The 27,647-nt window shown below is 38.7% G+C and overlaps 4 protein-coding genes across 8 annotated transcripts; 1 reads left to right on the forward strand and 3 right to left on the reverse strand.

Annotated features, from left to right (window-relative positions):
* Positions 1-721: 721 nt before the first annotated feature.
* Positions 722-7,147, reverse strand: Ets98B (DNA-binding protein Ets98B). Of its 4 annotated transcripts, none has more exons than XM_069051822.1 (5): positions 6,839-7,147; positions 3,728-4,685; positions 3,004-3,158; positions 2,258-2,381; positions 722-1,687 (listed from the first exon to the last, which is right to left on the reverse strand). In XM_069051822.1, exons 1-5 carry the CDS (start codon positions 6,875-6,877, stop codon positions 1,344-1,346), a joined length of 1,620 nt encoding a protein of 539 aa, XP_068907923.1. In that variant the 5' UTR covers positions 6,878-7,147; the 3' UTR covers positions 722-1,343. The 4 variants fall into 4 exon arrangements, with proteins under 4 accessions (XP_068907923.1, XP_068907926.1, XP_068907925.1 ...); XM_069051825.1 differs by lacking the exon at positions 6,839-7,147 and adding an exon at positions 5,998-6,762; XM_069051824.1 differs by lacking the exon at positions 6,839-7,147 and adding an exon at positions 5,960-6,762.
* On the forward strand, positions 5,168-16,265 carry LOC138133855 (transmembrane protein 237B). The gene is made up of 5 exons (XM_069051828.1): positions 5,168-5,337; positions 13,927-15,403; positions 15,455-15,691; positions 15,741-15,909; positions 15,957-16,265. The coding sequence occupies exons 2-5, from the start codon at positions 14,538-14,540 to the stop codon at positions 16,107-16,109; spliced, it is 1,425 nt and encodes a 474-aa protein (XP_068907929.1). The 5' UTR covers positions 5,168-5,337; positions 13,927-14,537; the 3' UTR covers positions 16,110-16,265.
* On the reverse strand, positions 16,163-27,549 carry LOC138133856 (CD151 antigen-like). The gene is made up of 6 exons (XM_069051829.1): positions 27,380-27,549; positions 18,464-18,571; positions 17,830-18,021; positions 17,605-17,778; positions 17,404-17,556; positions 16,163-17,344 (listed from the first exon to the last, which is right to left on the reverse strand). Exons 2-6 carry the CDS (start codon positions 18,530-18,532, stop codon positions 17,168-17,170), a joined length of 765 nt encoding a protein of 254 aa, XP_068907930.1. The 5' UTR covers positions 18,533-18,571; positions 27,380-27,549; the 3' UTR covers positions 16,163-17,167.
* SH3PX1 (sorting nexin 33-like protein SH3PX1) lies at positions 18,915-25,040 on the reverse strand. 2 transcript variants are annotated; one of them, XM_069051827.1, is made up of 3 exons: positions 24,319-25,040; positions 19,601-20,326; positions 18,915-19,553 (listed from the first exon to the last, which is right to left on the reverse strand). In XM_069051827.1, the coding sequence occupies exons 1-3, from the start codon at positions 24,725-24,727 to the stop codon at positions 19,168-19,170; spliced, it is 1,521 nt and encodes a 506-aa protein (XP_068907928.1). In that variant the 5' UTR covers positions 24,728-25,040; the 3' UTR covers positions 18,915-19,167. The 2 variants fall into 2 exon arrangements, with proteins under 2 accessions (XP_068907928.1, XP_068907927.1); XM_069051826.1 differs by having other exon boundaries at positions 24,223-25,037.
* Positions 27,550-27,647: the final 98 nt, after the last annotated feature.

Below are 27,647 nucleotides of genomic sequence, written 5' to 3' on the forward strand. Positions count from 1 at the left end.
AGCTGCAGGAGTAACTGTATATATATACAGAATATTTCCGAGTGATAATGAGCCTGATGTAATTTAAAATGCAACCCACACTATATTTTCGAAAAAAGCCGGCTACTGTCATTAAAATGTCCGGCTTTTTTTGAAAATGCATTGTGGGTTGAATTTATTATTCCGTCAGGCTTATTATCACTCGTGAAATACCCTGTATAGTTTTATATAAAATAAACGATAAATACACGACAAATATTGTAAGTTTACAGATGAATTTAGGATTTAATAGGTACATGATTCTCAATTATATGGCTTCAACAATTCATCTATTGGAAAAATTTGTGTAGCAAAATATGAAGAGGAAAATGGACAAATTATCATAATACAGGGTATTGCTATGAAAACTTGTGTTCTGTTCAATATCATCGTCAAGAAAATAAAACTTAAACATCCAAACCTAACCTCACAAATTTTGTCAGAGTGTACCTCTAAAAGCGAAGTATTTGCAGTTTCTATTAAAAAATACAGATTTTTGATGTTTATTTAAAAACAGCATTGGATTTAAATAATATTAATTATTTATGCCTTGCTCCTTATTCCTCCAAGTAAGCACTATCATCCATAATAATAGGTATATTTTTTTATAGAACAGGAACATATTACTTAAAATCATAGAAGTTTTCGCTTCTGTCGTGCGGTCTTAAGCACACACTATTTTGTTTTTTTAAATAAAAACCAATTTTGGAAATAAACTTTATTAAAAGTATCTATACAAGATATAACTGATAAAATTACAATCTGTAACATGTTATAGAATAAGCTATTTGAACAAATAACAATAAATTAAAATTAACACGTGTTATATAAAATCTTAACTTAACCACAGCACGTAGCACGTGCTACAACTGTGCACCAATTGGATTTGCTCATGAGTATTACATTCTTAAAAATATAAATGTGTTCATAGAACTTACTAACTTTAATATATCATAGATATATGGGACCAAAATCACCGATTTTCGAAATTTCGGAAGACAAGTGTCGGCCGGAGTCAAGTCGAGCTTCCAAAGCTTTCGCTCGAGCTTCAGACCATCACCGGAGTCGACACGAGTGATCCCTCCCATCAATTCCTACTGTTCGGCAAATATTTTACTTAAATTATATCAAAATGTCTGGAAATTACCTTCCTTTGCTTTTACGATTATTTACAATTAAGAAAAAATAACTTTTCGTAGTAATACCCTACGAAATGACCAAATTCATTTGCATTCTGATAACTTCAAAACGCAAACGAAGTCCTACACCACCCCGCATTAACCCCGTAACAAAATAAAAATAAATAAGGTTATGTACACTACATCTTACAAGTTGTACGGATGGCAGAACTGGTAGACCAGCCTCTGCGACCTCTCGGTCTTTTTCATGATGCCCTTTTTATAGTACTGTCTTATCGACCTACTCAGTTTATCGTAGTTCATCGCCGGCCTGTTCTTCCTCTTCCCCCAGAGCCTGGCCACTTTGACCGAATCTTCGATCTTGAAGATGCCCTTCGAGCGGTCCAACCACCGGATGCAGGAACCGTGTGTCTGCGGCGAGGCCAACAGCTCCTTCAGGAACTGCCACAGGTGGATGTGGGAGCCTCCGGATCGCGACGTCGTGGGTCTGGTCGGATCGGCCTGAGATGAAGACGCTTCTTCATCATCGTCTGGAAACGAGCCATCGGTAAAAGCAACGCAAGAGAGAAGTCGCGCTTTCAAGGGCGACCAGTCTAATCGATACGAATTGAGCAAACGGGAGCGAGCAAATGTGGCGAGAAACGTGCGTGTCTTTTTAACCTTTCACATTCTTCACAAGGGTCGCGCGAATGCAACTGGTGGATTTGCTCCGACCGGGAGGTCCGCAAGCGGGATTTATGTAACTCGTTAAGGTTAAAGTTGAGTCGTTAAGTCGAGATTCTTGTTTGGCGAGTTTTTCGACCAACCCATTGTCCGATTTGGGCTGGCGTTAAACTGGAAACAGCAATTTCCATAAATATTGTTTTTAATGTTTAAACTTTAAATCTCCAACGCCGACGAAGAGGAGCCGGGCGAGCGTTCAAATTCGGGTATAATAAACATGATCGCATTTTATTTTGCGGAAAATCCGTCCTTTTGTTGGTTTTTAAAATTCACATGAGCGTCCTCGCTGCGACCTTGAGGAGCGGAGGTGCTAACTCGCTGTCGAAATTGGGGGTTTCCAGAGTTGCAAAATAGTCTTTCGCAAAAATTCCACTTACCATCCGACATGTCCCCACTGGATGCGTTGCTGGACGCCGTTTCCGGTTGCCAACTCATGCTGAGATCTTCCTCCGAGCAGGCGGCTTTCCATATTTCTAGCTGCGCGTGGAGGATGACTCCGCCCTGAAAGCGCACGGACCATGTTAATAAATATTCGAGGCTCGTCGTCGGATTCTAAGATCGAAAGGTCAATGCTAGACGAGGAATACAAACGAGCGGGCAAACAGGTACGTCTTCGGATCACAATGCTAGGTAGAATGACCGAATTAATGACGGACGGTGTAGGTAATTATTGTACGATTAAAACACATTCCATGTTTTTTATTTGGTCAAGTGGGTCAGTTGGAAGACTTTCTCTTGAGCGATGACCCGTCGGTGCCCCCCTTCGGATGCACCCGCAAAGGACGCCCGACGACATTGCCCCAGGAGCGCAGTTTCCCTCAGTACAAGAGTTTTCAATTAAGCGGTTAAAGGTGAAACCTCGGCGATGACACACCAACAATCGCCACAAGTTTCCCACAGAGTGACTAATTCTTACGGCATAATCGCAATTACGCACGCTTTAAAATTAATCATTAGCAATTTGCTCGGAAAGTCTGCTGTTTGACGATGGTCGGTGTTGTTTGCGAGTCGCGTCGTCGAAACCGTTATGTTCACCTTAGTGGTGACGACCTAAATTTTTCAGCACTCCATGTCAAGACACATGAAAGTAAAACTGTATCCGATAGGAGGAACGAGTACCAACCTGAGGAGATCGTCTTGTGAAATCTTCTTCGGACAAGGCGGCCAAGCTGGTCCCGTTCAGGTCCCACTGGTCGGGGACCGGATCGGGGAGGCTGAACTGTCTGGAAGTCCACTGGAGCCAGGAGAGCACCTCCGCGGCGCTCCACTGCGTGGGATCTGCAAAAGCCGCAATTAAGGCCAGTGCGACTCCAAAAAACGCTAATAAATGCATTCAGATCAATATTTACTTTCACGCGGCGAGAAAAATCAAAGCTGGTGGAAACCGACTCGAACGGTATTCAGATTTCTCTTGTTTATCGAGAGAAATGGTCAAAAATAGAATGGAATGCTAGGAGTAACGAGAAGTGGTCTTAAATTAAAAATAGACAGTCGAATCGGAAGGCATCGAAAGTCGGCGTCGATTTTAATGAAAATCGTCAAAACAAGCGGACCGGTTCTAGGCGAAAAAGTCGAGCGTTCTGGACACTCCTTAAGCACTAACCTTCAGGAGTGTTCGATTTTAAAGACGGAATTACAATGCTAAACTATTCCACATTCACCTACACAACTGGATGGCGATATCCGAAACGTCATGTGTTACGCTCGCACAATTATCAGCATTCATCTGTACTTCTTATAGAATGCGAGGTGTGGTAATCGCAAGGTCACCGGTTCGTTGCGATAGATAAATAAACCATTGTTCGTGAAAAAATCTTGGGTGGAGTCGTCGATTGCTAAAGACTCACCGGGAGATATACCGAGCGCCGCGCAGGTCGTGTCCACGTCTTTCCGCATCTGCTCGATGGCCATGCTGAGGACCGGCTCGATGTTCTCCCTCATCAGGTCGCGCTGGGCGCTCTCGTCGGGCTCCTCCATCTTGATGTCGCCCCCGATGAAGCCGAAGTCGATCGGCTTGATGTTGAACTTCTTCTGGAAGCTGGTGTCGCGCAACACCTCCCTCAGCAATTGGTGGTCTTTGGGTTTGGACGGGACGGTCTGCGCCTCCTTGAAGTCCTCCCCGAGCAGGCGTCTCAAGCTTTCCGAATCTTGGAAGCTACTCAAGATATTGCCGAAATCTACGGTGCTCTCTTGCTTGATTTGTTTATCCAGAACAGTGTTTTCCAGCAACTCTAATACGTCGGTGGTCTCGGCTTGTTGTATGTTTATTTGTTCTGGTGACGACAGATTTGAGTAGCTCGTCGCCGGACTCGTCGGTGACGAGAATCCGCAAGGGGACAAAAAGTTCTCCTCCTTGATCCTGTACGGGTACGGCGACGGTGGGTACGCTTCCTTCTTGACGTACTGGAAAAAATCATCGACCGGGGACTGGGAGTAGAGGGAGTTGGGCGACGGCGTGTAGAGCGACAACTCCGGCGAGCTGGGGTAGAAGTTGGCCTCGCTGGACTGCCGGTACGAGTTGGGGGAGAGGATCGGCGGGACTTCCAAGTAGACGTTGGCCGGCGGCTTCTCCTCGTCGGGCACCAACAGCGTCTGGAAGTCCGGACGGAAGTCCTCCTGCTCGGGCGAGTCGGGGTAGAACGTGGTGTAGATCTTGGGCTGCGGCTTCTCGGGCGGCAGCGGCGGCGGTGCGTACGCCAAAACGGGCTGCTCGCCGCCGGGCAGGAGCGACAAGTCGAAGTTCTCCGCGAAGTTGGTGTAGTCACATGGCGGGGTGAACCCGGCTGATGGAACAGTTTGTGGCATCTGCAACAGATCGGTCGTTGTCAATCAATTGCGATTTTTTTCCCGGGCCAGGTAGAGTTAATTGGAAGAGAACGGTACCCAAAAATAGATATGACATTACAATCGCGAGGCCGGTGATCTCTTACAGCGGTCTTAGCGAGTGTGCGCTTAAGGTTCAATTTGGTCGAGGTCGATTGTACACATTTCCTGATCGTTATGTTGTTAAATGTCTTCGCTCATCTTAATTGAATATGAATCATCTGGTCTCGAAGCGATTTCGTCGGTTTTAATTAATTAATAATAAATCTGCTACCGACGCTATAAATATCCACGATAAAAATGTCACATCCTGATTCTTTAGGAAAATCGCCAAGGATACAAACAACATACCTTGTTCGAGCGCAAAAACTTATGGAGGCGCGCGGACCCCGCGGGATATTTTATGGAAAGCGACGATTATTCTTAGTCATGAAGATTTTTCTTGCATTGACGTTCAAGCCATCTGCCATTGTTTATTTTACTTTATATTTATGCGCAAACCGGCTAAATTTAGATAAGAAAAACAATGTAGCCTACATTTTCGTAAAACATCGCACGTACAGCGAACGCGACCCCTCCGCAACCTGTTGCCGCTCTCGAGACCACCCCCAGAAGACAAATCTCTTAAACCTAGGTACGTACACGTGTCCGTCAGTTCACCACACTCGCCACCTTCTGCTGTTATCTCATCTCAACTAAGTCTAGTCTAGTTGAGAGCACGGACGCGGAGGTGTCGATGACATTAGGGGTTAAGAGCGTGACGGCTATGACCAGACTGGATGATTTCTTTTAGGCAGTGGAATATTTTTGTTAAATTTGCAAATGTTCTACATGAATGGTCTACAAAGATGACCTTGCTTTCGCTTCACTTTTCGGAGTACATCTACGGACCAAACGTTTCAATTATCATCATCATCCCTCCTCATCCTTCACGCCCTTTCGGCCCTCGAGAGTCACCCAAAAAAATCACCTCACGCACACGCACGCACCTAAGATGTGCACAAAACCGAACCACGGACCAAACTAACATTCTTCTTTCTTAGTCTAACATCTAAAAATTCGGAATGCTCCCTCTCTATCTATCTTTTGGTTCACCTTGGTCAAAATATCCTCGATTCACTGCATTGTCAAGGAACGTGCTACGTCACGCTTTTATCCTTTTCGGGATCATTGCTACGCGTATCTGCTACCTTTGTTACTCGGAAATTTCATTGCTGACTATTACGTCACCGAATGTGTGGATTCGCGATTCTTACCTAGATGTGAATTTTAATTTGCTCGTAATTAGTCTCACCTCTTGGGGCTCGACTAGCACCGCGCACAACTCTTCCCAAATGCACCACGACTCTCTCTGGAAAATCCGGCTGGACACGTGTCCATTTTGGACAAGGAGGCTCGTCCAGCGAAGGCGACTTGGTTTTTCCGAGACGTGATCCGACTGCCTCTCACCAGTTTCGTAACAATTTCGGAATTCGGGATTCGTTGCACGGGAACTTGCTCCCACGACGGTACCGAACCATCGAGCCACATTGACCAAATCGCGTGAGTCACCGAGAGAAAGTGGTCACTTCGAAAAGAATCTTACTTTTATCTCGGTTTCACAATTGGTCTTGACTCTCGAGGTCTACCAAGAACCATTGAATCACGATCAAAATCTCGCAGATAGACGCGTCTTGCGTAACAACACACCTCCATCCTTTGTTCCAATTAAAACGTAATTATTCGACTGAGGTAATAAATATAGTCATTATCTGCCGCCAGTTGTTTATGGACGGTTGCAATTTACATTTTAATCGACAGTCAGGACTGTTAACAATTTATCGGAAAATTCCGCCGCGGCCTTCGCGTTTGGGGCGACAATTTCAAATTTTTGCAAAATCGCCGCACCAGGGGAGACTCTTATTGTGCCACATCATCTTCTCCGTGTTGCGATTTCGTCTTATTTGCTCTGAGAGATATGCCGATCCGAATTTAAACAGCACTTGAATACATAGCAACAAAATTAAGCCCCTTATCGGGGTCCATTGATAATTTTTACTCAACACCGCGACCTCAGGGTCTCGTCCGTACCACAAACAGGTTGATAAGACGCTGAGTTTAATTTGAGCACGTTCGAAAAAATAAATTCCACTCACCGTTTCTTCAATGTCTGGTTTCCTCGCAAGTTGGACCATATTGTGGGGCACAAAACGCACAAAAATCCGAACAAATCCTACATCCGTCGACTGTCGAGTCGAATTTGTGAAAAATCGCGTCGGTTCGGCTCTATTTTGGCCTTTCGTTTCAAAAAATTGTTAAGCAAGCGCGAAACGTACCGTGCTCAACGATCGCTATCGACTCAATGTTGGCACTGCTCTTCACGGCCTACTTTGGTTCTCTCCTCCAAGAAACAAGTGAAAGATTTGAGTGTACAGCCGACTTGACTAGCTCGCCATGCTATTATCGTGTCTGAGATAATTGTTATGTGGCTGCATAAATTGTCTTGTGGTTTGCCCTTTCGGTGCTCGATCATGATACACTTACGTGCGAAAAGTTCCATTTATTTTTTTTTTCAACATTTCAATTTTTCTGGTTCTGGTTAATTCGAACCGTGCAAATACCAAGTATTTAAACAATGCGGTTTAATTTCCGACCAGCGAAAAAAATTTTTAATGCAGAGATAAATGCCACCGAAATACCACTCGATTAGAGGAGTAGATAGCAGAACTGTTTAGCAGATTTTACGATGGTCCATTTTTTGTCAGATCTGATCCAAAAGAAGTCATAAAACGCGACTGGTTGCCATCAGCTATTCAAATAATTGGACTGTAAATTATATTTTTTGTGGAGATTTCATCGCAGATGGTATCGATTAGATTTTATGTCTGATCAAGACTGAATTAAAAAATTTCGACAAGCTTTGCGGTATTTTTGTATATGTAGATTAAACAGATAAAAAATGAGAAATAAATATTTTCCACATAAGCATCAATGAATAAGAGCAATATTTACAAAAGACTTAAAAATTTATAGTTACTGAGTAAACTGTTAAGATATCTTCAGTTTACACAAGGCTCTAATTCATAACGGTGGAAATAAATATTTTCTGAATATGTATATTGACTAATTCTCCATTTCTCACTCGTCTTGGTTCCTTACTTGTGGCAAAAATCCTTATAATAGACATCATTATGCGATATCAAAATTTTAAAAAGTTCTTATACAGAAGGCTTTATACATTTATCTACGATCGCGTAAAAAGTAGGCACTTTTTGCACTAAAAATCGTTGTCAAAGTTGACGTTTAGAGAAACTGACGGAATCGTTCTCTAAAAGTTATAGAGCACGATTTTTCGTTTTTATAGCACAGAACTGTCAGAATACAACAATCAAATTTGTTGGAAACATTGTTTAGGTTGCTAAACGACGTGGTTCTCAAACGACTTTGGTTATTTATGAAATATTGAACCAATGAATTATTTTATACAAATTTATGTTGAAACCTGTGTGATCTCACGATCGTAGATAAAATGTTGTAAGACATACGTGTAAAAAGTTCCTTTGTTGCACTCACATCTTTTAAAATACTCCCTCGTACCTCGGTCGTATTTTAAACCCGTTCGTGCAATAAAGGATAACTTTTTACACTTATATCTTAAATAACTATTATATATTTCCTAAAACAAAAAATATTTTGTGGTTTCTGTTGGTTAAACTTCAAAGTTTTCGACATGGCACTATTCCCAATTCGCATTTTTTTTAAATGTCTTAAAACCAGCAAACAGACATTTTTAATTAGTTTTTAACTCTGTACTGTTTAGAAACTAGTCAAATATTTTATAAACTAAAAATATTAATGTGGGAAACCAAAATTTTTCCAAAAAATATATTTTTTTAAATATAGAACAGTTCCACTTAAAAATCAAGAAATTTATTTCTGACGAATCAAAACGGTACATTTTTTCTATGTGGTGTAGGTCACAGAAGTAATCATTTGATATAGCGATTAATAAACTATTTTCTGCACAAAATAAGATTTTTATATTATTTTTAGTTTCGTAAGACGTGATCTAAATCTTCGACTTTTAAATAGCACACCGTACACACTTGCATAGATCATTTTAAAAACCGAATAATATTTTGCAGTTTCTGTATGAGTTCAAAATATTCTATTTCTGGTACTATCGACTCAACACGGTACTCTCAATATGCAGATTTATCTTCAAATAAGCTAATATTAACATTTGCATCTAAAATTAGACAGATTAGAAACAAAATGAAATTTTTTCTAGCAATTAAATAGTTTATTTAACGAGTTCGTGTGTAAATTGAGCTTTTTTTGGCATGCCCAATTTACACACGAACGAGTTGAATACAACGTTTTTTTGTTCGACGAATCCCTTAAAGGCTCCAAATCGCTTAAAATCTTTAAAATTAGCTTGACGTTTCGTTTTGACAAATTGTGACATTTATCAAAATCCGTTCACACAGGAGAAAATTCTCAAATTCTGACAGTGTCGAACAAAAGCTTTTTGTTCCAATTCAACAGCAATAATTAAATTTCCAGCGAAAGCAAGGTGGTCACAAAGTTTTAATGTCGTAACGTCAGTTTGTAACTTAGTTTTACAAAATTTTATTTTTTGAAGGTTAAGGAATTAAGAACTAAAAAATTAACCCCATCTGATGTAGATGTTAACAAACTACTACGCGCTTAAAGTTTTTTTTTTCCATTCCTGATTCTTCATTACTGATTTTCTTGCAGTTTTTGAGTGAGTGAATTTTAAAATCTTTGGTATGATATTATGGCGGCCAAAAAATGTTAGCTGTCATTTTCTGTCATTTCAAAAAAAAATTGTAATCCATACTTTATTGTCATTATGATTACCGTCTTGATTATGATTGGTATTTTTTGGGTGGTAAATTTCAAAACTCGAAATTATTTTGTCATTTTCTACTACACAGAACGTACTATTGCGGGCAAAAAAAGTGGGACATCAAATTTCTGTCAGTTTTGAAAAATTCGATGTAGTTCAAGCTTTATTGTCATTTTTTTGACACTATTCCAGCTGACAGTTTAAAAATTTATTTCATATTCCTATTTTCCGTTTCCAAATACTCTCTTCTTTTGATAAAGGTAGATTTTGATTGGAACTTTGCATTAAATAAACATTCACTACGTGCTTACTTACATCATTCCCTACAACCTACAATACTTAATGACAACGTCAATCAATTCAAAATAGGGTTAGAATCAGGTAAGGGTTATTTCACATTAAAAGTCAAGACAATGACGTTGATGTCCCACTTTTTTTGCCCGCAATAGTACCTCTGCTCTAATTTTGTTCATTCATGTCGGATTTTTGGAATATCTGAGCTGTAAACAGTTTAAATTGATTTGCAGAATAACAATAATATCAAAATGACAAAAATCAAAAGTGGGGTTACGGTTCCTAAAGGTTTATTTACACTTTACGTGAATGTCAAGATAGTGACGGCTAAAAATTTTTAGCCGCCGTAGTACTTATGACTCGACATGGTATTACTCTCAATATGTAAATTTCTTGAATGGCTTTACGTCAGCTAATATTGACATTTATGACCAAATTAAGTTTTTATATAGTCAAAAATTATTATGTAACCATATGTCAAAATCAAAATTTCCCAGATATTTACAATGCATTAAGTATGTACTTAATATGCAACAGCTCGACTTAAAAATCAAGAATTAATGTTATTTCCGGCGAGACCAAGGTCACCAAAATGTGTTTAATGTCGTAGTGTCAACGTGTCCCGATGGAATGTTTACAAAATTTTTGTTTTCTTAAGGGCGAAGAGATAGTATAAAAAAGTGTAAGATAGTTGACCCACTAAGACGTAAAGCAGAAAAAAATGTGTTGTTAGTAATCAGGTCATTATCATAAAATTATTTTAGTAGTTTATCATAGTGTTCTAGTTTTGGATTAAATTCCATTCTACACATCTCTGAATATTGTGCGAATCAAATGGAAATTTTATCTCTGCTACAGTGTATCGAGTGATGCTGTGTATGTCTTTCTCATTTACTTTATGACGTGTTAAGGGACTCTAATGCACTGTCCAGTGTTACCCACCAGGAAAACACACTATTCTCTTTGATTATTTGACTTGCAGGTTAAACAAACAAAAATCTGCACCGAAACGTGCAAATATTTGTGTGGGCTAGAGATACAAATAAAATCTCCAACACGTTTCGCTGGTTTCCGTTAAATTTGCATCTTGACACCTTCCAGTGGTACTTTTTGGTTCCCTTTCGGAAATCCACACGTTCGCATCGAACCACTCAATTCCTCCAAGATGTAATATATGGATGTAGCATCTGTCGGATTTACCAGTGACTATTGTCTGCATAAAATTAAAAACTATTGTTTGTGTCTTGGAATGCCCTATTATGTCATTATGTAAATCTTTTCTATCCACAGAGCGTACTACGCAAATGTATGTATGTAGTAGAGTGCGATTCCAATTAATCACGCACCGATTTATTTATAAAAACGTCCAGTTCCGCATTTTGATTGTTGAAATTTATTGTGACATTTCTTAACGGCGTGCTAAGTAATGTCCGCGCCAATAAAACGCGACTCTAATGGCTTAATTTGAATAGAAAATGTAGCCGGATTGTTGGAGCGCACTACCGGTGCGTCGATTTCCGATTTGGATGGTCGCATCTGACAATCGGGATGACGTCGGTAAATAACGTAAATGCGAGATTATGGTTTTTAGGCTTGCGGTATGATGGTTTTATTTACACACAACATGTGGTTCAAATTAGGTATTGTGACGTCAAATGTGTAAAAAGCAATGAGAAAGCTAATGCAATATGCTTGACATGTTGAAAAGAAAGCTGCTGATGGCGCTGTGTGGTACCAAAAGTGTAATGCGAAAAGAATTCATTATTTTAAGTGGTTTTTAGCGGATTTTGTAGAGTACCACCACGCATACGGATGCTCCATATTGTCGTGACGACAAGAATCAAATTTGTTGCGTCATGTTTCGGAAAAATCACGCGAAAAAATTATAACACGCTGGGTACGTACCCTTCTGTGTGGAAAATTATCGAGAGCACCTAACGACCGTGTACTCACTTCGCAACAACTCCCAGTTATTGTTTGCTCTTTCACTAATTAATTATCTTTTATCGGACCCACTTAGTCATAATAACAATAAGTCGGCGATAATTATTTAAATGATGTTCTCTTGTAAGTACGCAAATGGCTAATTAGAAAGTAAATGAATTAGTTGAACTGTTGAACATTTTTTCAAAAATTACTTCACCCCATACTAGCACCTAAAGATATATTTTGAGATTTGTTCCCCAAAAACCACAGAACTAGCAGAACTATGAAACATTTTTTACAGGGTGAGTGTGTTTTAGGTAATAATTTAAATTCAGTCGTTTGGAATTATCATTTTTTGTACAGTTGTCTACCTAGGTTATTTATTACTTATTATGGGTGTGTCCCAGAACAAAACACGCGCAAATTAAATTATCTTAATTAAATTCAAGTTGAAAATTGTAGGACATGGTCACACATAAATAACGAGAATGTAGTCATTTGCTAAAAAAATATGTTCTATGGACAGATTTCGTAATTTAGAAGTACCAGACTCAAGCCAGGTGCACTTAATTTAAATAAATTTTTAATTAATTTTGATTATAACTGACTCAACCTTCTCATTTTGTAAATATCATAAAAAATGAGAAAATGAGATTTTTTTATACATAATTTGATTTGAAAAGGACCTCTTTAATTATTTAATTTCTCTTGTTGACAGATTTATATGGAGATTTTGCAGCATGGTCAACTTGTCTTTTTCTATGCTTGGCATTAGACATTCGAATATGCAAGATAATGCTAAAACCAATACTACTACTACAGTAGTCCATAAATGGCTTTGCTATTTAAAAATCAATCTACCAAAGCAGTGAATTAAAAATTTATGGAACACTTTAGGATAACGAATTAAAGATCTTACTGTCTTTAAAAAAATATGCATACTAAATGATTTTTTAGTATGAATTTAGAACGAAGATTGTACCTAAAGTATTTCTTATCTGCCTTTTATAGCAGTAATGTCGAAAATTATTTTTTTATATTTAATAAAACCAGTCTGAAAATTTAACACATTTAAAAAATTCAAATTAACAAATTTTATTTTTTCTTTCTTTCTGATTTGTTGTGGTAGGTACATTTCCTTTGAAATATAACTAGTTCTGTGTATTTAAAATGCAAAATAAATTGTTTATCTCTTTAGTTGTGCCTATTACATAATTACTAATAATAAATCAATAAAATGTTTTATACCTTTATTTTACTGTTTCTTTCAAATACATTTAATTTATTCAGTTTTTAAACACATGATATTTTACTGCGAGTCAACAATGAAATCATATCTTTCTTCAGGATAATAACGTTCTAGAGCAATAAAACAAAATTTCGTTCCAAATTATTCTAAAGAATTCTGCAGTTGTGTCGTCCTGAACTGGAATTTCTTTCATATAACAGTAATTTTTTAAACTAGGACTTTCAATTCACTTTTTAATTTTGCTAATTAAAATCCAGTCATTCCTAAAACTTCCTTCTAACGTCATCTGGTTTTTTTTTTATTATGCATCGCCATTGGTTTACTTTCTAAATCTATTTTTCTCAAACGTTTTCTACGAATGTTACCGTGATGTTTTTTCGATTCTATGATTTGCACAATGATTCTATTGTGGGGATAATGGTAAAAACAAAAAAAACTCTTAAAAATCTGTTTTCTTTCAAGTCCCACAAAAACAATTTTTTTCATTAAATACTATAACGCAATTTTTTTCTCTGAAATGTTTCCCTCGTCGCGCTACCGAAGTAACTTTCTTCTACTTAATTCCCAATAAAACAAATTTATTCGACACGTACTGTTTATTTTCTCTTTTCCATTATCACACTCATTTTTGTTTTCTTGCGAACAAGAATGAAAATATTCGTCATTCTTATTTTTACCAGCTTGTAATTATTTTTATTTCCTGAGATCCAACAATCATGTGGCAATTTTCTGTAAAAAATTAAACACATAATGAGAGTGTATCACAGAATCTCCCACTCCCTCTCTGACGAGTACTCAACCATTACCTACGTACATTTGAAATTCATCAAACTAAATTTAGATTTCGCTGTAATTACTATTACGAATTGCGGTTTTAATCGATTGATTACATTTTGTTACAGAACTTTCAAGGTTGTATCGCATAAAAAATACCGGAAAATAAAATGAAGCGAGAATGGATATATGAAAGCAGATCAACATTTTGTTATATGGTGCGGTCGTGCGGTAAGCGAACCGGTTCGACAAGGACGTCCACATGTTGGTAAAATGCTAGAGTTGATAATTATCCTTGTAACGTAACACAAAACGAATAGTTTCCTGCTAGGCAATCCTTAATACTAGTTGAAATATAGTACTGGTACCTGCAGGTTAGGCAACCAACAGTACTCATTTTGACCTTTCACGTCAAAAAACCTTTAATTAATAACGATTTCTATTCCAATTTCGGAATGCAAAGTTCAACAGGTCACATTTGATTTCCCAAATGACGCAGACTCTGAAAATCCATTCCAGTCTTGCGCGCGTCCACCCTCGGGGCACGCCAAATCTCACCCTCATCCAGAGAGTGATGTGTAGATTAGAGGCCCCAGAAACATTGCAAAGTCGTCCAAAATGTGTGCAACAATACTAGTTTGTGAAATTTTGGTAGTTCCTTGATTGGAGAGTGTTGAACACAAACAGAGGGCGATTATCGCGCGGGCGTCGAAAAATCGATCGCCGCGTCTAGTTTAAAATGAGCACGAAAATGTCAACACGTCCTCGTAAACACAAGCACAAAGAGGAGATGAAACAAGAAACCGTGGCTCAAGTACACAAAACCGTAAAATCAGACACCAGTTCCGACGAGAAGACCAAACCGAGAAACGAAGACAAAAATGACAACTACAGCACCAACACACCAAGCAGGGAGATTTCCGTGGACGAAGAATCGCAGATTAACTCGAAAATCCTGTCGCTGATCGAGAGCGAAATGAAACGAGATGCCAACAAACATTCACATTTCACCGACTCCAGACCCCAAAGTTTAAGTTTCTACGAGGACGAGAAAATCCCGGAGGAGCTGTCAGGTAATCTAGAATTGTTGAGTCCCGAGGAGAGGAAGCACTACAAGAAACGGAGGGAGTACGGGCAGATGGATACCGACGAGATGAACGCCTACAATGTGATCCAAGATTTGTACACCAGTCGAGAGGGAGATGAGATCATCGCCTCGACGAAGAAATCAAAGTCCAGGAAAAAACGACACGTGGATTCGGAAATCGGAATCGGCGACAGCAGAGAGATGATGATCCCCAAAGAGAAGAAGAAGAGCAAGAAGAAGAAGCGAGAGTCGTCGCCGACTACAGGGAAACGCAAGCACAAGAAACGGGACGACGAGTTCGAGCCGAGGAACGACGTGACGGTTGCGCTGGAAGAATTGCAGGATGATGTTTTTGAAAATAACGAAGAGTTCAGTAAAGTGGAGAAGGTGAAGAAGAGTCCGAAGAGGTCGGACAAGGTCTACGTACAAAAGAAGAACAAGTTTGAGGCTGTGAGCAAGCCCAATAATTTGAACAGACAGAGTGCTTACGATTTTGAGGATGACACACCTGGGAAAAAGTGAGTAGGACGCACAAAGTGAGTACCTAGAGTATTGTAGATTTGTTGTAGATTTCAGACATATCACCCGTTGGAACTGGCAATTCCGTTTCAAGAATATTGGATGAGATTGACCACCCTGTGTCACGGTCTTCTTGGAGGGTTAGCGTTTGGACATTGGCTGTACATAATAAGCAATATCTACGTTCAAGACAGCGAATTTATCTCGCACTACTCCCACTTCAGCGACACTTACGTCTCCTTCTTTTACCTCCTCTGCGTCATCTGTCTCATATCCGTATTCGAAAAGTACTCCTCCAAGCACTTTTTGACAGTTTACTGAAACGTGCAATTGCAGGGTTGACTTTGCTCATTTCGACGGAACTCAGTTGAGGAGCTTGTTTCATTTCAAGAAGAGCTCTCTGGTCATTCTCATCTATTTCACTTGTTTAGTTGTACACCTCTCAGCTGCCAGAATAGACTATAAATTAGGTTTAGTATCTTACGACAACGAGACCATATCAAATGTGAGTATTTTTTCTTGTTTGAACAGTTGTGATGTTTATTTTTCCAGATAACAAAAAGTGAGCTTACGCAATGGAACCATCTGTCTTTGTGGCGTTCGATTTTGGCTTTTCTTGCTTGGATCATTGTCGGACTGTCCCCGCAAGAAAATATGTTCTACGTTAATTTGAAAAATATGGAGAAATATCTTCCGCAAAAATGATATTTGAATGTTTCTTTTCTCTTCAGTCTACGATGTGATAATGAATTAATAAAGAAGACTGTAATATTTATTGACTAGTTAATAAAGAATCATAACAACTTGTATTAATTCACTGTTAGTAAAAACTAATACAAATGTAACTTTTTTTTAGACACTCTAAAAGAACTAACAACTAACAGCTACAATTAGTTACGTCTTACAACGATAAAAATCTTCTAAAAACACATTCATTTGCTACGTTATAAAAATAAAACGATTGGAAACATATTTGTCTCTCAATGGAACTGATCCCGCAGGAAATCCATTAAAAAGACGTATGGGTTCGACGTTTGACCTTCTGCTAGTCAAACAAAATACCCTTATGGCGACACTTCCCCGTCTATGTCCTGTTTAGATAAAATGATCAAACATATGCAACTTTTATTCAACTCTTTCCCCACCTGGTCTCACTTCTTTTACAACAATAAATACAAAAATAAATTACATGTACAAATTCCATACGGCTTGTAAATAATGTGGAAAGCTTTAAAAATAATTTGTTGGAAAACTAGAAATAGTTCCAGCCTATTCTGGTTCAGTTTCTGGTTTGGAATTTGGTATATACATAAATTATTATGACGGTCAGCTAACCATTTTTATAATTATATAATATATTTTGTTAAAAGTTGAAATACCTATATAGAATAATGTATTGATATGAATGGTGGTTCAAAAGAATTAATTGTGACTTTTCCTCTCCAAAAATATGATGCAATTTTGACATCTGACGTAATGACATTAACAACATAACCCTTAAAGTAATTTCTGGTGAAGATGACGCAACAAAAGTGTTTTAAAATTAAATCGAAACCATTAAATATATTTGGTATTCGGGCTTAAGAAAAATAGAAACATTATTGGTTAAAAAATGTATACAAAGGGCGTTTTAAAGAAAAACTAAAAAAATTATGACAAGGTCCCATACGTTTTGACATTCTGACACATTCACGGCACAAGATTGAGTAATTATCACAGAAAGATTACACCACATAAAACAGAGATTAGTACAGTAGTAGTTCTTAAATAAACGTCCTCCTATCGTGGGGATCGTCAACGGCGTAAGAATTCTTAAGCTTAAAGTACAGTTTACACGCTAGAACAATTCCAAATATTTGCAGGACACAAATTCCCAATCCCACCGCACTCAGAATATACAAATGATGCTCCATGTGTAAGGCCATTAGATCCAGACACCCCTTAACACACAAAAAAAATTAATTAAATTGTGTAATTCCTATTAAAAAAAACAACTCACCGTGTAATTAATATTAGAGGGATGGTCCCTGGTGCCGCACCTCTCCGTGACAGTTTTGCAGCAAGAATCCGGCACTTTGTTGTCAGTCTCGTGGGTCTGTAACCAGCGACTGTGCTGCCAATCCGTGAAACTGACCGCCCCGCAGCAATGAAACTAAAACCTGCGATTAATCCAAATTTCCAAAAGAAACAATTTCGTTACTTTCTCTTGCAGGAAGTCGACGGCGTGCGTCACGTCATCGTCGATCATGTACGAAGTCAAGAACGTATTGTTTAAGCCCATCTCCAGCTCAGTTTGGACGTTTTCTTCGTAGATATAGGCCAGAATCCCGACCATGGCTTCGATTAGGAAAATGAGGACGAGCAGAAATATGTACTGCAAAAAATCGGATGAGACACGCGATGTCAAGGACGCGAGGGGCCGTACCACTACTAGTAAAATTCGGAACTCTTTGAGAACCGCGTAGCAACCCATGAAGGCCACGAGGATGACTAGGGCCCCTGCCGACAGCAGGAAGTAAACGATGATGGGGTAAGTTAAGGACGCGAGCAGCGTCACGTATTGGTATCTGTCGATCATCGTCCATATTGCAACGCCAAGGACACCCACACCTGCGAGCTGCAAATTTGAAATTTATCAATGGGGGCTCTTGCGGGGTGCTTCGTCTAAGAACTGGGCCATTTTGGTGGGGAGCAGTCGGAGCTGCTGGCATCGAGCCCAGCGTAAACATCTTTTCTGATAAACAAGCGAACAAATAGAGATAACGTTCTGAAGAATTTAACACCGGCGCATGAACCTATAATTTGGCGGGGCTAGCGTGGGTGGCCCATCACATAAAAGCAAGGCCCTCAAACCCCGACAAGGAGCGCCTATTCTTGACCACGAGCCGTGAGAACCGCACTCGTGCAGCATTTATTATGTAATTCGCTTAAAACGCCGCGTCCTCATTAACATTCAGTGTATTCACAAAGCGTTGACAAATAAGGAGCTAATGTGGGCGTGACGTCGTTAAATAAAAAATCATTTAACAAACAAGTTGAACGACCATTATCACACTCACCAGGAAGATTATGTTGAAGACGTTCAGGATGTTCTTGACGAAGTTCAAACCACAGCACTCTTTCTTCATTTTTACCAAGTGGTCCTCATACTAGAATCTATCCTCCATCTGTAAAAAAATCGCTATTTTTAAGTCCGTTGAGTCATAAAACTTTAATGTTAATCTGTTCGCATATTTGAAATCCTGCCAGAGTGCGCAATTCATCTCCAGTCGAGAGCATGAATGAGTGACACTGATCGTTCAATTTCTAACGCCAGATATGGTCAAAGCGAGTGGTCTTATTGACATTCCGGCAACGTCCTTACTGGTTTAAGGTCACGATTTCCAATAGCACAGCGACCTTTTGTTTCATCGCGACTAGTTCCAGTGTGACTCCGTTTTCGGTTGAGTTTCACCGGAAACGACAGCAATCTTCGAGCGCTTGCAGATCGGGAGAAATGAGACGAGCATCGTGTGTAAGCACATTTATTACATCCTACATAACAAAATATAGAAATATACAACTTACGTTTCACATCATATACAAAATAGCCGACAGATTTGTTTAAATAAAAATAGTGTAAATGTTGGAATTTGAATACACAGCACGTAATGTAGATTAGATAGAATTTGCGTAAAATTAAAAAGTAAATCACAATTGTTTTGGCTTGGAAATAAACATGATCGTGGTCTTTGAGTCGCGAAGGCAAGAACTAAGGAACCGGTCACTCGAATCTCTTCAGCGTGTCCTCGAGTCTGCTCACTATGTTTTTGTAAAAATTGACTTGCTCCTGTAGGAAGGACTTCATCGCTGACTTAAACTCCGTGTTCATCTCGCTTTGAAAGTGGTCCAGTTCGGCGAAGACCGAGTAGGTGAGTGCGTCGGTGCGCTTCCGCACTTCTGTGATTTGCCCGTGTGACATTTGCGAGTTCCGTTCGCACTCTTTCTTCTTCTGCTCGGCGTGCTTCTGCATCGAGAATATGTCCGGGTAGGAACTGGTGACTCCTCTGTACAGATACAACTTGTCCGTCAGGGGCTGCCAATCGATCTTGCCTTGGTCTTCGTACAACTTCGCTATCTCTATGTAGGTGGTCCCTATTTTCTTCATGTCTGAAACAGTCGATCGTTAATTTGAACTTTCACTCCGGCCGCTCTACCTGTGGCCAAGTCCGAAAACAGTCCGCCTTCGCGGTTCTCGAACGCCACCCCCAGCGAGAAGAAGCTCTCGCCGACCTTCGTGTGCTCCCTTTTGTACAGATTCTCGCACTTCTTCTGCTGGTCCGCCGCCGTCTGCATCAGGCCCTTCACGCTCTGGTCCATCTGGTTGATGTACGAGATGCTGTTGTCGATTTTACTCTCGATCGTCGACGCCAGCAGGTCCTTGTCAGGCGCCTCCACGCACAGACAAAAATTCGCCCCGACCAGCTGGTCCTTCTCCGCTCTTCGCTTCCCTTCCTTCCACTGCTTCTCGTTGGTGCAGGTGAGGAAGTGCTGCCAGACCTCGCACGCCGACAACACCGGATGCCGGCACACGTAGTTCACGAACTCCTGCAGCTGCACTCTGCGGTGCTCGATGAAGTGCTCCTCGTACCGTCCGGAGATCTGCTTGTCGGGGAGGGGCGGCATCGCCAGGATGTTGAATTTGTCCGAGAGTCTGTTGTGTAACCAGTCGAAGTGTTTGTATCGGCGGGACACTTCGATTCCGGTGAACGACGGCGTCAATTGGTAGGCGATGAACGATTTCAGGCCACCCATTTTCGACGCCTTCTTGGGGGAGGTCACCTGGACGGTGTACGGCTCCGCGATCAGTTCCCATCGAAAGACGTTTTCGTTCTCTCGGAATATTTTCACTCTTGTGTGAGGCGGGACGTCCTTCAAAGTGCCTGAAAATTGCCATCCGATACTGCACGACGAAGGCGAAAATAGATGCGTAATTCGGGAGAGCACAACAGAGGGGCGAGGATGGCAGGAGGAATCTGAGTGATGTAATTCGAAGGTTTACATGGAACAGTAAAGAGAGGGGCAAATCTACCAACCATAGTTTTTATCACCACGAAAAAAAAATGTAACCAAAATCAAATGTTAAATAAGTAATAATATTCGGTTGACGCTGTCCTCATTTCCTTTGAATTATCGATGTCATTGACAACAACAGGATAAACAATTTTTCTTGTTACTCTAAATATGTCAAAGGCAGTGTTCATAAATAATCATGCCAAATTACCCATGTGCATATAAATATCTGATAAAATGTTAACGTTTATTTTATCTACAAGCTTTATACGGAATATTTTTTTAACTACTTCAACAAGGACAATCCAATTGCTTTGTCATTTCCATGTTAAACAAACTTTAGAACTTTTTGCAATATTTACTGGTAAACAATGTCTGCATCTGTATAGCAATACGGAAAATATTTTTATCAGTTTTTAGAATTTTGTTTCTTTGTGTATCTATACCGGGTGTTACGTAATAAATTTAATCACCAAGAGAACTCTTTAATAGTTATTTATGTGACGCGCTCAGTAAACTAATCTTTACGGGCGCGTTGGCACTTGTGGGACGAGTGACGTAAGGAACGAGCCAGTAAACCCAGTAAAGATTAATTGGTAAGCGAGTTGCATACAAACTTTTATTTCCACCTTCAGCCTTTAAATTTCGTTTTTTAACTGTTATTTATGTTTATAAAAATTTTATAATGAAAGGCGGTGAGGCAATTATACCTACATCGTGTTGAGATAAACAACAAAAATACTGTCAGAAGTTTTGTGAAAATTGTTGCAAAAAGAAAGAGAAGAAAGAATGGCTTTAATGCCCGATGAAGACTTTGAAGGCGATTTCCTTGAAGTGCAAAAAAATAACCACGGAATTACCAACGGTGCAAGTGCGGTTCTCTGCTGATTCGATCCCAAGAGCGGTATGAAAATAACTTTCGACAACGGATCAAAATGCATTATTAACGTATGTAATTGCAACAATTAATAGTTAAATTTGTTTGTGTTTATATGTAATAAACTTTTTCAAAAATCATTTAATTATTTTTTTGTTTGACACTGTCAGAATTTGAGAATTTTCTCCTGTGTGAACGGATTTGGATAAATGTCACAATTTGTCAAAACGAAACGTCAAGCCAATTTTAAAGATTTTAAGCGATTTGGAGCCTTTAAGGGGCTCGTCGAACAAAAAAACCTTGTATTCAACTCGTTCGTGTGTAAATTGGGCCTTTTTTGGTACTCGTGGGCCTTTAAAACGCTCGTTTCACTCGCCCAATTTACGCACGAACTCATTAAATAAACTACTATTGATTAATTATTTTTTGATAAGCATCGTAAAATATTACAGGTCTCTTCTTCTACGAGCCTGTAAAATATTACAGGGCTCTACCCGTAACTACTCATTTACTTAGTTACCACAAATGCCTGTAAACTGTCATTTACTTAGAAGGTGGAAATAAAATAAACATTTTTTACATAAAATGAAAAATTATTATAGATTTTTTTTAATCGAATATTTTTTACACATTTTTCTAACCCCGAATTTTATACATCGCTCATCAATTGAAACGAATGAGTGAGTGTGAGATAAAAACTTTACAGTTTTTTTTGAAGAAACGAAAAATCGCTGTTCTAATACCAACAGTTTTTACTGTTTTTCATTGGAGAATTTTAATCGAGTAATTTTTTTCGTACTTCGTTATCAATGGATGTGTAAACAACTATTTATTACGTGGACTTCCATAACATCCGGTATTTGCTTCCATTTCATTCAAAAAGTAATGTATTGATTTTTTTTCAAACGTTTGTCGGAAAGGGAATTTTTCTTATTATGTTTTGTACTTTGTTTGATCACGATATGACGTGAGAGAGTTGCGTAACAACGATAAATCTGTGTATTGCGATGTAGTAGGCTCGCCTATTGCTTATATCTGTTTCAGTTGTTGTGCTTTTTTAAAGCGTTGATTAATTGGAGCATGTTGACAGCTAACCTAAAATTTCGAACCAAAAAAAATCTTTCTTTTTTTTCTTGCTTTGCAATGTTTTACATTAAAAATAGAATAACGTTAACGATTCCTATTCACGAAACAAATGTCATTCGTGTCAAACGGCGAGAAATTCAATCTTTACATTGTGTTCTAACGGTTTAATTTTTCCAACGCGCGATATTTTTAACTTGATTTCCATTACTGATAGTAAAGAACTTTTAAACAAAAATCTAGTTTTATAATAAATAAGGTTACATATTTACTTATTTTCTTTAGGAAATGAAAGAAACTTGTTTCCCACCATAAATACTTAGTGCGTGATCCTTGATCTAGTAAATATAAGGGCAAATATTTTGAGCGGTTGAAAAGTTTAGAATTGTTGCCACTTACATCATAAACTACTAGGTACTAAAGATTTTAATAAAATGGCTTTAATGTGAAAATTTTAGTAAATTTAAAAAAATTCTTTGTCAAATCCTGGATACTTCGACAAACATTGCATTCAAAAACATGTCAAGAATCGTCTTTTATTGGCAGTAAAAAATGTACCGGTGTGAACTAGTATGTATTTACAAAGTTATAATCAGTTATAACCTCTTTGTACATGAATTATTTCCGAAAAATGTTACGAGCTCACAAATGGCTTTGTTGTTATCAAAATCAGCACTAATCGCAGACGAGTGCTTTAGTTCCCAAGGACAGCAAAAGCGTCAGTTGATAAGCGAAATTTACGGAAACTAAACACCGACATCAAGTAATTATTTAGGAAATACTTTAAATGTCAGATCTGCATTGTGGGAGTTTTCGTAAAAACTACTGAACCGAAAAAATGCTTTAACCAATGGATGCAAAAAAAATCCATTTAATAATTTTAGGAAATGGGTCAAAAATGTCGAGAATGTTTGTTGTCGCCATGACAACCGTATCAAATGCAAGCTTTCTATTGGATGTCCGCCAGAGGCGGGCGATTTTCAAAAAAAAAAAAATTCGTTTTCAGAAACTCCTTTCCCGTATTTCATTCATAAAGAAATGTTCCATTAGCAATTTAATCTGGTAAATAAATTCCTTTGTATCGTGTTTTGAAATAACTTTGTAATCAAATACACGCTGATACACCCGGTAGCTAAAAATAATTTTTACGAGTGTACCGCAGAAATATTTTGAATGCAGACTAAACAGAATGGCTCTTACAAAACTCTTGTCTTTCATTAACGCAACGTCCAATTTTGGGCATGTGAGCCAGTTTGCCCTTATCAATCTCAAACAAAATTCCTTGTTTTCTCTCAACAGTAGTTGTTGATTACGGAAAATTGTTTACGTCAACACACCGGTCGTAAATTTGATTTCCCTTTAATAACAGATGTTGTCATTTAATATGAGCGACCTTGATCGATTCTCAATATTTGTTACCGAGTTTGTTACAGAGAAAACTCCATGTTTGGTTGATTTCTGGTGTGTGACAATATTTACGCAAAATCGTTCACCTTCCAAATATCTAAAATGATTATCGCACGATTGCAAACACGGCAACAAAGCAGTTACCTGAAGGTTTAAATGGAACAAGTGAAAGTCTAAAAACTGAAGAATAATTGTGATGATGTCGGGACTGCTGCGATCTTAAGACGGCAAAATCCAAACAAAAGGGGCCGGGATATTTTCAGATGTGGTAACAAAAGTAAATACGTTTAAGATGGTTATCTCGTTTGGGCAAATATTGACTGGTAAAGTCATTGCAATATTGACTCATGTAAGGTAGATGGTTTAGATTGGTTATCGCATCAAATGAGTAAACATTACCAAAAATGTAACTTTCTAGTCCGCTCTTGACGTAGGACGAGAAAATATTTAAACTTTTCTTTGTGACAGTCCCTCGATTATCCACACTAAAATTACTTTCTGATATGTTATCCACTTGTCCACTCCCGTAATTGTACTGATTCTGATTCGGCTCGTTACTGTAGTGGGACTCCCTTTGTGCATTGTTGGCTATTTCGCTGTATGTGTCATCGTTATCCCACTCGTCATCCCAGTCGTCGTCTTGCTGCGAGCCCCCCGGTGTCCAATCGCTCGCTTGCGGAGGTAGCGCGGGCGGCGGGATGCTGGGGGGCGCCGAATCCTCCAACTTCGACACGTACGCCTGGGGAAACAGCCCCGACTGTCCCTGGCTGTTGGTGCCTTCCCACCATCCCTCCCCGATGTCCACCCTCGTCACCGACAACGTTTCACCCGCGGTGATGGAAAGCTCGGCCGAGTTGGACTCGCCGACGAAGTCGTACAGCGCTTGTACTCTGAACAGGGCCATTATCTCGGGAACTCACTGTGAAATGTCAGCCGGTGGCATTAAGTGGGAGGCTCTTGAACTTTCTTGACACTTGGATAACCTATAAACTGACAGTTTTTCACCGCACACACTGGCACTAAATAAGGCACTTTTCACGATACACTGGGACCGGGGTGGTACGCCGGGAACAATAGTGAGGCAGTTCGCGGTAAAATTAGGCGAAATTTATTTATCTTTAGCGATCGTCATCACTTTGCTGTCAAGTTGGTCGATTACTGCGTCTAATTCACGCGTGAGGGCGCTGCGAGCGGTGCTAACGAAGTGAATCATAATGCGATAGTACAGTACGAATCAACATTAATTTGCGATTACAAGGCTGGATTATGTGTTTACGAGCAGGTGGGGTGCTAAGGTAATCCATACTTGTAAAACTTCAAAACAATCAAATATTGAAGAGAAAACGTAAAAATCTACGCCTCCTCATTTAATCTTGAATAATTAAACAGAGCAATCTGTTCGGTTATTGGACCATCTGCTTATTTAGTCACTGGAATGGGCCGGAACCATTTATTGCTGCATATATACGTCCGATTATAAACATTTACATTAGAGTTTTTATTTGGGCGGGCTGCGTTCAAAAATAATTATGTACGCCTCGTCCATTCACATGAATAAAACATCAAGACTAACTGGAAATGATTGATTGAGAATATGTACTGTCTATCTTGCAGCAATGTGTAACACCTGTTCGGTGACCTTTCTCACATCTTAAGATTCACTCAGAGTACTACGCCTAATTAAATTAATTACTATCCCGTATGCATTTTGCGATACATAATTATAGACCGCAACTGCATCATCAACGTTCATTCAAATGGACTTTATTTGGATCCATGGTAATTATCTTATCGTATCACAACGATATCTTGTAAAATCAATAAATATCGGCTGATAATTTTATCAAACTGTTTCGGTTCTGTAACATCTGAGTTGATTCTGGCCTAGAAGTTGATGATGCAACACAAAATGAATAAATAAAACCTCATGACAACTTCAATTAAAAAGTTCTGTTGTACACGTCTTGTAAATCTAGTTGCAACATATCTGATCCTTTCCTACATAAATAAATAAAGTAATCAAGTTGACGACGTTTTATTCAACGGTAAACTAACAAAATTATGTTCTTTACATTTTAGATAAAAATTACGACACACTGGTTATTTAAATGAGAAAGGCGATCAAGTACAAAAAATCATATGAAGTAACACATCACAAGAAAACATTTTGCACTTAACAAAAGTGAAAATATGTTTTTTGTTTTGTTTATGAAATATTTGATTGCTTTTTATTGAATTCTTTAATTTTAATAAATGCCGAATTCAGCACTTTTAAGTTACATAGTTGTAAAATTTTTACTAACTACAAATTTTTCTCGAAGTTAATGTATAAATTAAACAAAAAAAAAAGTATTGCCAATCTCTTCTAGGATCTAGCCTCTAGCGGAACCACCACCAAAAACTGGCTCAACCAATGAGCACGCCGACACGCTTCAACGAAGAGATGCTCAGTGTGTCATTCTAATTCCTTGTCACAGAGTGACTCAGATTCTGAAGAAGACTTTTTCTAACTTGAGTGAGCAATGTGGGCACCCCAGCGGTCGCACTCTCTGGATTGTTATTAATCCGAGGTCGACGGCGGAACTTTCAATTTTTTATTTATTGTTCTTCCCATGGAATGCCATTCGTGATGCAACAGAAAAAATATAACTCATACACCCACTAGTACTCGTTGCGGATCTTTGAGCGTTTGGCTACGCAGATATCGATATCTGAAGTGACCAATTTAGCTTAACAACCCTCTCCAACTAAAATTATTTCCAGTCGCAACTCAACACAGAGGATAATTTTAAACTTGAACTTTCATACAGACCAATATCTAGCATTAGAATAGCTTTCAACATTTTTCTTTATCTATGTGTTGTTGAAGTTGGGACATTTCCTTATTCTCTGATAAGTGACAATACTTTCCCCTCACAGCTCTAATCCAAAAGAATTTCAAAGTCAAATATTGGAAAAAACTATTTACACAAACGAGGTGGGTGTTGAGCTGTTAGAAGTGTCATCTTGTAAACACGAAATAATTCTTTTTCATCACGCTTAAATGTCACGATACTTTTATTACACTTTAAATGTGCAACTTTAATCCTTAGACGTCACTGGCTCGCGAAATAACTATTATAGAAAATTATAGCTACTCAAATTAATTGCAGGACTGTATTTTCAATTTTAACTCAATTACGAATTAATGCCAATTCATGACATCTCTTACACAAATAATTAGCTAAGATGACAATGAGAATTCATCAAGAATGAAACAATCAACCTTACATTTTATCAAATTTAATTGATGACCTTTTATTAATGAGAGCAGATATGATTAGCTAGACATAACACAAATTCGGCTGCAACTGTGCCCAAAATTTTAATTCAATTTTGATTTCGCAAAAATTTGAATTTTCTATGCATCACTTAACCTTGATGGAGTAACACGGCCAGTAAGACACCTAATTGTTACCTAAGCAGATAGATACGTACGAGGTGGATTAGCATTTACTAATATCCGTTTCCAACAATTGTTGCATTATTTATAGAACAATTTACTACTACTACTCACTTATCAAGATGAAATGTTTTTTAATTCCAATGTGCTGTGATGTCACATCGCTTCGGTCCGATCCAAACGGAAAAATGATGAAAACGAACGATCCACGATTGTTCTTTTGAACCAACGAACAACACAAATATTTCACGTTCGCTTGTCAGTTGCGCACTGACGGAGGAACGGATTAAATTTCTAACATACGCGTGCTCTCGTATCACGTGACTATCTAGTTGATGGGTAGGACCAACCACAACAATGGGTTTTTTACGACCATGGACGT

This window comes from Tenebrio molitor, chromosome 6 (genome assembly GCF_963966145.1).
Source record: "Tenebrio molitor chromosome 6, icTenMoli1.1, whole genome shotgun sequence".
NCBI classification, from domain to species: domain Eukaryota; kingdom Metazoa; phylum Arthropoda; class Insecta; order Coleoptera; family Tenebrionidae; genus Tenebrio; species Tenebrio molitor.

Coding starts and splice junctions, on each gene's coding strand:
- LOC138133855 (XM_069051828.1), top strand. CDS start 14,538: ATGAGCACGAAAATGTCAACACGTCCTCGTAAACACAAGCACAAAGAG. Junction 15,404..15,454: donor GATGACACACCTGGGAAAAA/GTGAGTAGGACG, acceptor GATTTGTTGTAG/ATTTCAGACATATCACCCGT. Junction 15,910..15,956: donor ACAACGAGACCATATCAAAT/GTGAGTATTTTT, acceptor TTATTTTTCCAG/ATAACAAAAAGTGAGCTTAC.
- Ets98B (XM_069051822.1), bottom strand. CDS start 6,877: ATGGTCCAACTTGCGAGGAAACCAGACATTGAAGAAACG. Junction 4,686..6,838: donor AACCAGACATTGAAGAAACG/GTGAGTGGAATT, acceptor GATCTGTTGCAG/ATGCCACAAACTGTTCCATC. Junction 3,159..3,727: donor GGCGCTCGGTATATCTCCCG/GTGAGTCTTTAG, acceptor CGGCTTTTGCAG/ATCCCACGCAGTGGAGCGCC.
- SH3PX1 (XM_069051826.1), bottom strand. CDS start 24,727: ATGGCCCTGTTCAGAGTACAAGCGCTGTACGACTTCGTCGGCGAGTCC. Junction 20,327..24,222: donor ACTAGAAAGTTACATTTTTG/GTAATGTTTACT, acceptor GGCAATTTTCAG/GCACTTTGAAGGACGTCCCG. Junction 19,554..19,600: donor GTTTTCGGACTTGGCCACAG/GTAGAGCGGCCG, acceptor CGACTGTTTCAG/ACATGAAGAAAATAGGGACC.
- LOC138133856 (XM_069051829.1), bottom strand. CDS start 18,532: ATGAAGAAAGAGTGCTGTGGTTTGAACTTCGTCAAGAACATCCTGAAC. Junction 18,022..18,463: donor TCTTCAACATAATCTTCCTG/GTGAGTGTGATA, acceptor TCAAATTTGCAG/CTCGCAGGTGTGGGTGTCCT. Junction 17,557..17,604: donor TCGACTTCCTGCAAGAGAAA/GTAACGAAATTG, acceptor CGCAGGTTTTAG/TTTCATTGCTGCGGGGCGGT.